Below are 12,125 nucleotides of genomic sequence, written 5' to 3'. Positions count from 1 at the left end.
ACCCACACTGAACATCGCTCACATGGAATATTACTCTCACAAAAAATTTCTCACTCAGAACATTGCTTACACTTTTATAATTTGCTGCATGTATGTACATCGAGAGTGTAAATTTCAAACTAAATTAGCGTGTCAGAATTCAAGAAAATATTTGATGTCGCATATTATATCGTAAAAACCTAGGCCGATATTCCTAGCTTCATGGAATTACTAAGCTAGCCTCAAGTAAATGTTTGTTTGCCGCATAGACAACTAGAATTTCGCCAATATAAATAGACGTTCAAAAGACGCTATGGTAAAATCACTTTATTGCCAAGTGGTTTGTTTGTCGTTCATATACCAAATACGAATGCTTTTTCGCAAATATGCGCGAATTTAACATTTATTACTTAAATGTATGTAACTTTTCATAGAATGTAAATATTTTAATGGGTTTCTAGACAAAATAGTTGTTCTCGTTAGATAAAACTTCAAGCCACCTCTCCTTCAACTTTTTTATACCTTCTTTGTAAAAATTCCCGGTTTTGGAATCAAAATTGTACAACAGTCCTTTTTCGAAGTCACTTACAGTATTATTATTTTTTCCATTCAAATAGTTTACATGGACCGGAAAAGATAATAATCGGAAGGAGAGAGTACGGCAAGTGAGGTATTACTTTCCAACCTAATTCCAATATTTTTTCCATCGTCACTTTAGCAACATGTGGTCGTGCATTGTCGTGTTGTAAACCACTTGAGTTCTATTGATAATTTATGACATTTTTCTTCTTTATTGCTTTTTTCGACAATCTGACTGCTTGCAATACATCATTCCTGTAATCGTAAGACTAGGTCGAAGAATTTCATAGTGTATGATTCCAACGCTATCCCACCAAATACACAAAGAATTTTTTTCTAGTCAGTCCGGATTTCGCCATTGATTTTGCCACCTACTTCTTTGATAACCATTGTTTTTAACTTCTACAGTTGTCATATATCACTAATTTCCCGTCTCCGGTAATCAGATGGTGTAAAACGATATTTTTTCTTCAAGATGTAAGAGTTCTCGACAAATTTGCACACGTTCTGCTTTGTTCTCGTCTCTTTGTTCTTGTCTTCAATTTTTCCGATTCTTTTTATATATTTTTTCATGAATGGTGGATTCGGAGAATCTGAGCTTCTCTGCCAGCTGATGAATAATTTATGTCAGATTATTTTCAATTTCTGTGTCAATATACACAGAAATTGAACAAAAATGGGGCTCAGCAAACAACTCTAATATAGATATAATCTAAAGATATCAAAATAAAATGCTAAGGTTGATATTGGATACACCGTGGCTTACTCCAAATTCATACGTCCACCGGGACCTGAATATAGTAATGGTGAAAGAAGTGGTCTACAAGACAAACTATAATATTTAACAAAAGTCCAATACAGGAAACGCCTGAAGAGGAAGGAAATCTTATAAAGTAAAGGCTAAAATGATATATTCAGTTGCCAAGTGAATCGCTGATGGGCGATTCACCCACCTGCCACTAAACAGACAAACAAATTGTTTAGTGTCCTATAAGGACAGATTACAAAATTTTCATATATATCTTATATAAAAAATAAGCCCTCACACTACCAAAAGTGCATTTAAAAATACATTAGCGGAATAAATTAATAGTGAATTATAACTGAGAAATATGTTTTATAATTTTTAGGTCTTAGTAAAGAAATATTTTTATTGTTCGATATTACCCCTTTAAATTGAGTTCGTTATTACCCCGCTCGGTTTATTTGCGCAAGTATTGAGGCGTAATCTGCTCGCTTATGACGTCACCTCCGCGCCTGTGTGTGTTGTCAAAGCCGGCGGTTGTCTATGGGCGGGTGCGCCGTCTATGGCGGACGTGCTGTCAGTCGTGACGGGCTGACGCTCCAAGCGCTCCGTCGCCCCCTTTGCGCAAAGCATCGCCCCTGAAATTATTACCTGCGCAACGCGAACGAGTCCGCGAACCGAACGGACGGAACGTTCGAACGGAACACTTTTTTCGGACAATGCACCTATCGTCGATGATCTCATTGGTGCGTTTCGTCGAGGTCTTCGTCTCGTTATCGGCGCGCTCCGATTGAATAATTCATCACTGGGGGCCGTTTAGCGTATTATGATGAAGCAGATTATGCGCGTGAAGCAACTCGCCGACCAGACCTTTTCCAGGTATTTATCTCTTGTTCCATAGATAACGAATGTTCAAATTATACTATGAAATTATTTTATGCGATTGTGTATGTGTACGTATATGTGAAGTCGTGGTCATTGTTTCAAAATAAAACGTAAATAAACAAATGGATGTTTATTGTATTTTTAAAACATATGCAAATGTGTGTGTCCGTTGTTATCTTCTTACTGAAAAACATATCTAATGAGTCACTTCCACATATGGTTTATTGTATCACTCATTCTAATGACTATTATTTTTTATATTTTATAAATGTTTTTGTTAGATTAGTGTTTTAATATTTGTATGATATTTCCATTTTCTAAATTTAAATATCATACAAATATTAAAACGATATAACTAGGTACTCGCTATGAAAAATCTCCGTTAACTTTAATGGTTAGTCACTGTAAATCGTACTAGAAGTATTTTTTCTTATAAGAAAATGTATTTGTTGTTGACCAATTTGGCCTTAAAAGTAAATTAAGTACTAAAAATATATAACTAATTTTTAAATCTATAATAATACCTGACTCCTTGGTCTTGAAAGAAACTATTTTTTTCTATCAAAAAATATGATTAATAAAGAAAGTTGCTGATTTTCTACCTAAATCACGTTGTCGATGGATCTAAAGAAATAATATTGCGAAAGAATGGTGAATAAAGAAGATTAGGTAAAACTTAATAATTTTAACTCCTGAAGTTTTTCATCAACTTCCCGATTCAACAGCTAATGTACTACTATACTATAAAAAAATAATAAGACAATTTAATTAATTTATTTATTCAACTTCATATGAAATTAATGAAAATTCAAAAATAAACTCAAATTAGTATTTTTTTTATATTTCATTTAGTTTCTCTTCGGAAAATATGACTTAAAAAAATACAAAACGTCCACGGATCGATCACAGAGATATAAGTTACAAATTTTCTTGAAATGGAAAATACTATTTCACTGGGTAAAGAAGTGGGTTGAATACTATTCAGAGCATCAAATAGAAGATCCAAATTGTTTGTAGACTCATATATTATATTTACAATAGAAGAAATTCAGCCTTCAGTGTTTTCGAATCAGAAGTTTTTTCTCAAGGTCCCTCAATAAACTCATTGATCGATTCCTCCGTGACTCCTTTAAGAGTAACTCTCTGTTTGACCATCTACTACGACACATTCATTGTTAGAATCTGTATATATACAAAGATTCGGATATATTCTACAATGGAGCAATCCGGCAGACTGAATGGCATTCCAGCTTCATCCAAGATTTTTCTACCCCAAAATACTATTTTGACAATGACAACAAACAAGTCCCTTACAAAACTAAACAGACTTTCATTTCAGCTTTTTTCTTGAAAATATTTCTATTTCATTAAGATTAATAGTATTTCATTAAATGACATGCATTATTTTGGCCAAATTCAAGGGGGTCCCTGTTAGGAATCCATGTCAAAAATAATAAAATTGTACAATCGCAGTAAAAATGCTTGGTTATGTAGCGTTTATTTTAAGACTTTTTATCACAGTATTACGATTAAATATATAAAATATATACGTCAAAAATCCATGTCAAAAGCAATAAAATCGTGCTGTCGCAGTGGGAACGCTCGTTTGAATTCTTAATACAAACATCACTTTGATATTATTAAGACTTCTCAATTTTTAAGAGCTATATTAAGAAACTCATTTTATGAATTTTCTTTGGCTTCACTTAAACTGGTAACTGAAATGCTTTCTTCCTTATTTCAAACAAGTGTTCAGAAATATTTATAACCTTTTGTTTGTGGTTTATGGTTTTATTTGTACATTAGAAAATATTGATTTCAATGGTTTTGTTTGAACTGAATTTTTAATAAATATTTTTTCTAATACATAACATGTTTATATTATTTTGAGTAATACATACCTCATTAGAAATTTTACTTAATTATGCTAATGATAAAAAAATTTCAATGATTTATGTATATTTTATTTATTTATGGTAAATCTTCCGGTGTATAACGGGGTAAACACAATTAAGAAGTAAGTAGTTAGTTGGACTGAAATCAGTCTGTAAATCAGTGACATTTATTTTATTAATTAAAAACTATTATTACAACTTGCAATCAATAGATGTCACTATGTTTGACCTAGCTCGGTTTTATTTTAATTATTTATGTGTGAGAACAGAAAAATCGATGAAACCTATCCTGTGATGACTTATCGGAATTATAAAAATCAGTCATTTAGATATATCAGACATGATAGAATTAAAAAAAAAAACACTAGATTCGATGTGTACCAATTTCCCCATGGACGTTTATATCCGTTCGTTATGGTCTCGCGTTTACAATATTAATCCAACAAATGACAACAGAGACGAAATAGTTTACCATTCAGAAATTAAGATTTAATGTATTTCCTGCCTTGCCTCAGTGTATTTATTTGTACGTAGGCCGCATATAAGATATTTTTTTACTTCAAATATAATAACCAATTTTCTTTTTTCAATCACATGTGACACATCGTTTAGCTCTCTATTATCGGCTGACACACGTGTCAAACTTTTTTGTGTTAGCATGGAGTAAGTAGTTAAAAATAATTGTGTGTTGTTCAAGGATTGGATTAATTCTGCTAATGACCAGTTATGAAGTATTGTTTGTATGTTCTAGACAAAAATGCATTTGTTTTTATTTTGCCCCTAAAAGAACATTAATAATTAGTTTTTAATTAATGAATTTTGGTTGTAAATGACTCAACTTACATATATAATGTTAATCTTAATAATGATAGTGTGGATATGTCGATAGTTAAATGTTTGGTTACTGATCTTAATCTACACAAGAAGATATCCACAATATTCCTATGTTTGATAAGATAATAAAATCATATTAAATTTTGGTAAACTTTCAATGTGCAATATTTGCAATATTATGGAGTCGAGAATTTTGATAAAAGTTAACCTAATCTTTGGTAAAGATTATTATTTTAAAAGTGAGAGTCAATAACATCTTTGCGGCGAAATCGTAAACATGTTGATTTTATTTAAACATTCTCATTTTATATAGTTTCATTGCTCTAAGCCCGTCTCACAATTTTGTCTATAGTCTATTATCTCTTAAACAGGATGTCCTCATTTTCCTTATACTCCCGGATAGACACTAAGGTGAATTGCAACGTATTTTATGTAGTATTTATTTGTTTATTAATAGGTCTGGTAAGCCGGAAGAATTGAGCGATGAACTGCAAGCGGCTGAACGTAAAGTTGAGCAGATGAAATCGGCTCTACAAGTGATATGCAAGAGACTCGGCACCGGGACTTCTGGAGTCGCGCAAGCCCATGATCCCGCTGCTCGGGAGAAACGTCTGAAGAAAATACCAGAATACAATCTTGGATTGGCTTTGCGTGAAAATGGTTTTAAAGATGAAGACAACCTATTCAAATACGTCATGGAGGAATGTGGTAATTTTTTTGATTATTTAACGCTTATAATATAATATTATTTTAGTACATTCTTATCAATAATATGTATAATAATTTTTTAACATATTTACGATTGCTGTGTTATTATCTTATATTAAAACATGTGTTATATATTCCTGGAAAGAAAATAGCTTTATCATTATCATATGTTATATTATATATAATATTTATTTTAAGGTAATATCGAAGTTGATTTGGCAAAGGAAATTGCCGAACATGAAGTTAAAGTTGAACAGATGGTTTACGCCCAATTTCATAGCGTGACTGAACAAGAGTTGCCCAGTATCGCTAAAGCAAAAAAGCATCTCACAAAATGCATAAATGACAGAGAAAACGCAAATAGTCGTTACTTGGTAAGCGTCTTATATTATTATTTATCCAACGTTATTGATAATATTAATTTATGATATTATTAAATTTCAGAGTATGCAAAAGCAAAGTGATTCAAATCCAGGATTTCAAGCATCGAAAGTGAGTCAAGCGAAAGTCGATTTAGAAGACGCCGATACTAAGGCTGAACAGGCGATAGATAATTTTGCTATTGAAATGTTTAAATTGCTGTCTAAAGAGATTAATTTTGTTAACTTAATTCTGCAATATTTGAAATTGCAAAAGGCATATCATGAAAGTGCACTGTATTCGTTGAAGGATGTTGTTCCGCGCTTAGAAAAATGCATTAGTACGTATTATATTTTATTTTGATTCATAATGTTTACCTATCATGATAATAAAATTATTTAAATGTTATAGATATGAGCATGTCTAAACCGATCTTTGGATTTCCAATTGAAGATCACTTACGAGTTACAGGACGTACAATTGCATATCCTATTGAATTGTGTGTTTGTTCTTTGCATGAACTTGCTTTGGAAGAGGAAGGATTGTTTAGAATAACTGGAGGTCTGTTTAGTTCTTTATCTTTATTATGAATTCGTTATATATCAATAAATAATAATTGCCATTTGTTTGAAGGTAATACCCGAATGAAAAGAATGAAACTATCACTCGACGCAGGAATGTTTCATAAGCCACTTTTGCCGCAATATAGAGATGTACACGTATTAGCTGGAGTGTTGAAATCGTATTTGAGAGAGCTCCCAGAACCACTCCTGACTAGTCATCTCTATGATTCATTTGTATCAGCGATAACTAAAAATTCAACCGAAGAAAGCCGATTGAATGCCTTGTGGGAAGTTATTCATCAGCTTCCCGAACCCAATATAGATAATTTACGATACTTGATCAAGTTCTTGTCAGTGTTGAGTAAAAATCAAACCATAAACAAGATGACGCCGTCGAACATCGCAATAGTGATTGCTCCTAATCTGCTTTGGTGCGATAATGACGGCGGCGGTGTTAACAGTCGAAACATGTTTGACACGACGTCTATAAATTGCGTTCTAGAGTTATTGATTAAGCACGCCGATTGGTTTTTTAAGGATGAGATCAATTTCTTTATGACTCTCTCAAAAGAAGAGTTATTACCTGATCTGTACGAGTATGGATTCACGCCAAGTTTTGGACATGGGATTTATAATAAAAGTTTCAATCCTAACGATCCTCCAAATGGAGATTATAGTATGAGCAAATCTATGTATGAGTATAATGAAGAACATGGAAATCCTAGTACGTTGATGCCTAAACAAACACATTCTAGAAGTAACAGTCACGATTCTAGTATGATTCTCGTCGAGAACGATTTTAAAAGAGCTCAATCTAATACATCTCTGACTGAGAATTCCAGTCCTCCACCTGATAGTCCTAAGCTTGTTCCGAAAAGAAAGAATAAACCTATAGCACCGGTGCCGCCGAACTTCGTACCGCCCGATAAGAACAAAGACGTCAAAACTGAGAAAAATGTTTCCATATCGAAAAATATAGCGCAAAATAAAGATACCAATTGGAAGGTGAAGTATAAGAATGATGTTGAGAAACCGGATAAACCGCCACGTCCTTCGGTTCCCGAATCTATGAGACCGATTAGCGTTCAAACGATTAATAGATCGACGTATAAAAGTAGACAGTTGAATAGGATAGGTAATAAATTGAGTTCTAGTCGAGAAAATTTATCCACGGAGAGGAGAAACAGTTCTGATTTTGAACATGTTGTTACTGCCAAGCCTGAAGTAGATGCGATCGTCGTAAATTGTGTTGATTCTATTGTAGTGCAACACGGCACCGTCGGAAAGATGGCAATTGGCTTTGAATCGAATCAAGACGTAACAACACCGACACCAGCTTCACCCAAACAAATTCAATTAGTCGAACCAGCGGTTAATTCAATTAAACCTATCAAACCAGTTGCGACACCGAGGACGACGATTTTAGCATTGAGACAAGAAAATGCTTCAACAGTCGACATTGAAGGAGCCGAAGTTCAATTGCGACCCAAATCTGTATCTGATATTTCGTCTTTGCCTGCGCCTGGAAATAAACCGGCTATACCAGAGCGCCCAGCTATGCTACGGCCGTCGTCTTTCAGAAACTCGACGCATAAAAACGCTTCGCTCGAGATACTCAACATTTTGAATGATAATTCTCAGAATTTAAAGTCGGGAGAAACATTGCTAGAACGCACTCATGTTTATAGCGTCGATAAGCAACAACCGACTATAATCAACGTTGGTAGACTGTCCGATCCTTCTGTGATCAGTCCCGAAGAATCTAGCAAGTTAAACGTGCAGCGAACAAACAGCAACGGCCCAGGCGTTTCGGCGACTTCCGGAGATCATCCACCGGAGCAGAAACCCCTCACTAGTCAAATGCGAAAATTGTCACAATCCGAGGGTAATATACTTGACGTTCCTCCTTCGCCTAGGCCTTATCAAAAACTCCCAAGACCTCAGATTCCAGCGCCTCCTCCGCCGACAGCTTTTGCGTCATCGCAACAACCCCCTGCTGTGATAGAAAGCACTAATCTATAACGGTTAACAAAGTTTTGCCGCAAAATAATCAAAAACAATTAACATTTTATAATTCAAGCAGCAGCTACTCACACGTTGTGATTAATCATACTATACAAATTATGAATAATATGTATTCAGTGTACATAATCATATACTATGTAAGCATGGCATGATTATTAACTCCATTATTTGTATCGTAAACCGTGTACTGCTGTGATTCTCCATATAGATTCTTATGGAGACATTTTTCATCTGTATATATACATTTATTTGATTCGATACATTGACAGTCGTTTCCAAACTAATTAATTAAATTATATATCATCTTTTTAAAAGATATTTAAGATGTAGAGATTGACTATTAATTATAAGACTTGAGAGTTTGGAAACTGCTGTAAATAAAGAAATGCTTTGTGAAAAATAATAGATTTTTACTACGTGTTTTTACAGGTAATACACGTTAACTACATACAAGGAAGAAGAGAGTTTTGATATATACAATAAGAGTAAACATACTCTAAAATCAGTTTAAATATTAATTATGGTGCTGCGTTGATTATGTCGTTGCATTTATATTGTTAAATCGTTGAAATCTCGTATATGGAAAATATAACAATAAATATATATATACGTATATTATATAATATGATACTTAATGAAATAGTGTAAGTGAAGAATATGCACAAATGCAAAATTTCTAGTTTGACGTTATAGAATAATAATGACACATGTTCATCGTTGGCAAAGATACAATATTTTATATAAGCAAATGTTTTATAACGTTGAATGTAATCGATTAGATATTAAATATACATATGCGAATTTCCAAAGGCTTATATTAAATATACTTATGCATACTTGATAAATTTAAGCTTTCATATTTTTTTCCCATATCATAACAGTTGCCTGCTGGGCATTTCATTCTTTTAACAAATAATTCAATTTAACCAAATTGATTATTTTGATAGACTAGTCATATTGAATAAGCATATGAAAATTCGTCGTCATACGTAATGAAAATTTAAATCATTTTTAGTTACTACTTCGTCTAGTTTGTCAGTGTTTATTATGTTTAATGTTTATTTTTTCTTTTATTTTAACAATTTCTAGTTATGATTCGTCGTACTTATTTGCATGCTTTATTTTTTTCTTATATTTAAATGTCCACTTTAGTATACACACACATACATACAGATATATATATATATATATATATATATATATATATATAAATATATATATATATATAATATATATATATATCTTAAAAAATATATAAATTGTGATTGCTTGTTAAAACTATTAGTGTAGTGTTTATTATTATCATAATCAAATCTGGTTAATCCCAGTGCCTTACAAATTATGTATGTTGAACGCCAGGTTTGAGCATATTTTTTGTGATGTCGAGGCTCGTTGTCGATACTAGTGTTTAATTAATAAAAAAATACAAACGTAATAATTAATATTAGACAAATAATATTGTTAGTCGTATGCTATCCAAATTATGATTAATGATCATGCTTGAGAGGATTATATCTAATTTTTATACATGTATTGTTAAAATATATATATATATATATATATTATTTGAAAATGAGTTTTATCGAGATTGATGATCCTGCCATGGTCATGACTTTTGAGTAACTTGAAAATCATAATCATACCAAAACCATCGCTGCCGAAATAAGTACTTTGAATTTGTTTTTCAAAGCATATAATAAAAATAAATATATTACAGTTATATGTATTTATATCGAAGTAATAAAATTGCGTATCAGCAAATTAAAGAGTGATTGTCTCACATTAAAAATTGGTATCTTTTATTCAGACATATCGATGAACAGACTGTTGCCAGATCCATTGCGATTTAAAGATATTTGCATGAAAGAACCCAATGGTGTCTTTCTTTTCGGTTTAAAGTTTGATGTGCATTTAGATATTTACATAAGAGACTCGAATGTGATCATAGCATCAACCTACTATATCAAATGTTGTCAATTAATTTTTGAATATTGACCTTGGAACGAACGTAGAACGTTTTTTCAAGTGTTAAATATAACAAATTGAATTCACTTAGCACCCGTGTGTATTGTTTTTCCAATCTACAATATTCCGCTAATTTTACTGTTGCAAATGAGCTACAAATGACTTATGTAAGCCTCGGCATGTGGCAGAGTCGTCTCTTTGTCATATATTAATTATTCAGTAGACGATCGTTGTATTAAACGGGAAGCTCATGAAATCACTGGATTTTGTACCGCCCTGTATTGCTGTGCGTAGTGTGCAAATCGATGAAATGGTATTGCGCTGTGAATTAAAAAAAATGTAATAAATTACTTATAAAAGAATATATAAGAATTCCGTAAGCCTCATATAGTATATATGATTAAAGAGAAATTTGTATAAATTATATAAGTGTTGTTAAATATTAATTTGTTACAATTTTATATGATCTCATTGGTTAAAAAATATGTGGCATTACTATTATTACCATTATTGTTAATCTTAGCTGATCATTATTATTAAAATGTTATGAAAGGTTTTCGTGAGAATTAGTCCATTAAAAAATTACTTACTATATGAGGTCACATTTTATTGTAATTTTAACCATTTTTTTTACTATTCACCGAGATTCATGACATGTGTATCTAATATAAATCACGGATGAATTATATTATATAATTTTTACATTAATAATACAAAATATGATTTATTTGCTGTTTTATTTATCCTCCTTGTCTTGATGTAATGATATAAAGCTTTTCATTGCGAAAACAATTTAAGATCCTTGAAAAGTTTATTGAATTGATGAAAATATTGCATGATAAATGGGTAAGTTATCGCCTTTGATTTACGTTTGGATCACAATATTGACATAGATTTAGCAGATGCGTTCAACTTTATAGATATATAAGTAATATATTTATCAATGATTTGAGTACTTATTTACGAGTTACTATTTGGTTTCCTGTATTAAGATTAGCGATAATTCTAAATCTGTTTGAATTGAATGCCAGATAATTGCACCGAACTGTATTTTTAAAATCATGTATAAAAAATATTGTTATTCTGACGACGTTGTAAAATTCTCAACCTTAAGGTTTTTTATCCATCTTTTTATTCTTTAACATTACAACCTTCTAAAGGTCTTGGCCTGGTCCACAATAGCCTTCCACTACAACATTTTTTTAATTTAATTCTTATCAGACGTTCCTTCTAATCTTTTCCTGTGTCATTTATTTTTATTCTGTTGTAATAGAAAATGTCTTCTGTCCACATAAGCTGGTTATTTTTATTATATAAATACAGGATTTTATGTTCCTTTCGAAAATTCTGAAACTTTATCTTTTCAATCAACTTTTATTTAGTACATAAAAAACATAAATATATTCTTCATGCAAGAGAGACGCAAATTTGTCAATTATGCAAAAAGTAATGTAAACAGTGAAAACTCATTTGTTGCATTTAGTGCAGAATTATACTTTTTAATGTGAACTCTTTACTTAAAGCATGTGTATGAACTGTGGTTAAAAATAACGTTTTTACAATAAGTCTGAAATATTTCTTACAATC

The 12,125-nt window shown here is 31.8% G+C and overlaps 1 protein-coding gene and 1 long non-coding RNA gene across 3 annotated transcripts; one reads left to right on the top strand and one right to left on the bottom strand.

The window, feature by feature from the left end:
- Nucleotides 1–1,112: 1,112 nt before the first annotated feature.
- On the bottom strand, nt 1,113–1,885 carry LOC148227199 (uncharacterized). Its single transcript, XR_015812106.1, has 2 exons — nt 1,751–1,885; nt 1,113–1,168 (listed from the first exon to the last, which is right to left on the bottom strand). It is a non-coding gene; the product is annotated as an uncharacterized LOC148227199 (long non-coding RNA).
- On the top strand, nt 1,843–9,184 carry LOC148227198 (rho GTPase-activating protein 92B-like). 2 transcript variants are annotated; one of them, XM_088202909.1, is made up of 7 exons: nt 1,843–2,182; nt 5,375–5,625; nt 5,824–5,999; nt 6,070–6,325; nt 6,397–6,546; nt 6,619–8,433; nt 9,003–9,184. In XM_088202909.1, the coding sequence occupies exons 1-7, from the start codon at nt 2,130–2,132 to the stop codon at nt 9,014–9,016; spliced, it is 2,715 nt and encodes a 904-aa protein (XP_088059035.1). In that variant the 5' UTR covers nt 1,843–2,129; the 3' UTR covers nt 9,017–9,184. The 2 variants fall into 2 exon arrangements, with proteins under 2 accessions (XP_088059035.1, XP_088059034.1); XM_088202908.1 differs by lacking the exon at nt 9,003–9,184 and having other exon boundaries at nt 6,619–8,973.
- The last annotated feature ends 2,941 nt before the right edge of the window (nt 9,185–12,125 follow it).

Source organism: Plectrocnemia conspersa, unplaced genomic scaffold (genome assembly GCF_051122295.1).
Source record: "Plectrocnemia conspersa isolate PC_06_02 unplaced genomic scaffold, ASM5112229v1 ptg000013l, whole genome shotgun sequence".
Classification (NCBI taxonomy): domain Eukaryota; kingdom Metazoa; phylum Arthropoda; class Insecta; order Trichoptera; family Polycentropodidae; genus Plectrocnemia; species Plectrocnemia conspersa.
Note: the sequence above shows the minus strand (reverse complement) of the source record. Positions and strands in the feature narration are given on the sequence as shown.

Excerpts from the sequence above, each read along its gene's own strand:
- LOC148227198 (XM_088202908.1), top strand. The coding sequence starts at position 2,130 with ATGATGAAGCAGATTATGCGCGTGAAGCAACTCGCCGACCAGACCTTT. Across the intron at positions 6,000-6,069 it reads ACGCAAATAGTCGTTACTTG|AGTATGCAAAAGCAAAGTGA; the intron begins GTAAGCGTCTTA and ends ATTAAATTTCAG. Across the intron at positions 6,547-6,618 it reads ATTGTTTAGAATAACTGGAG|GTAATACCCGAATGAAAAGA; the intron begins GTCTGTTTAGTT and ends ATTTGTTTGAAG.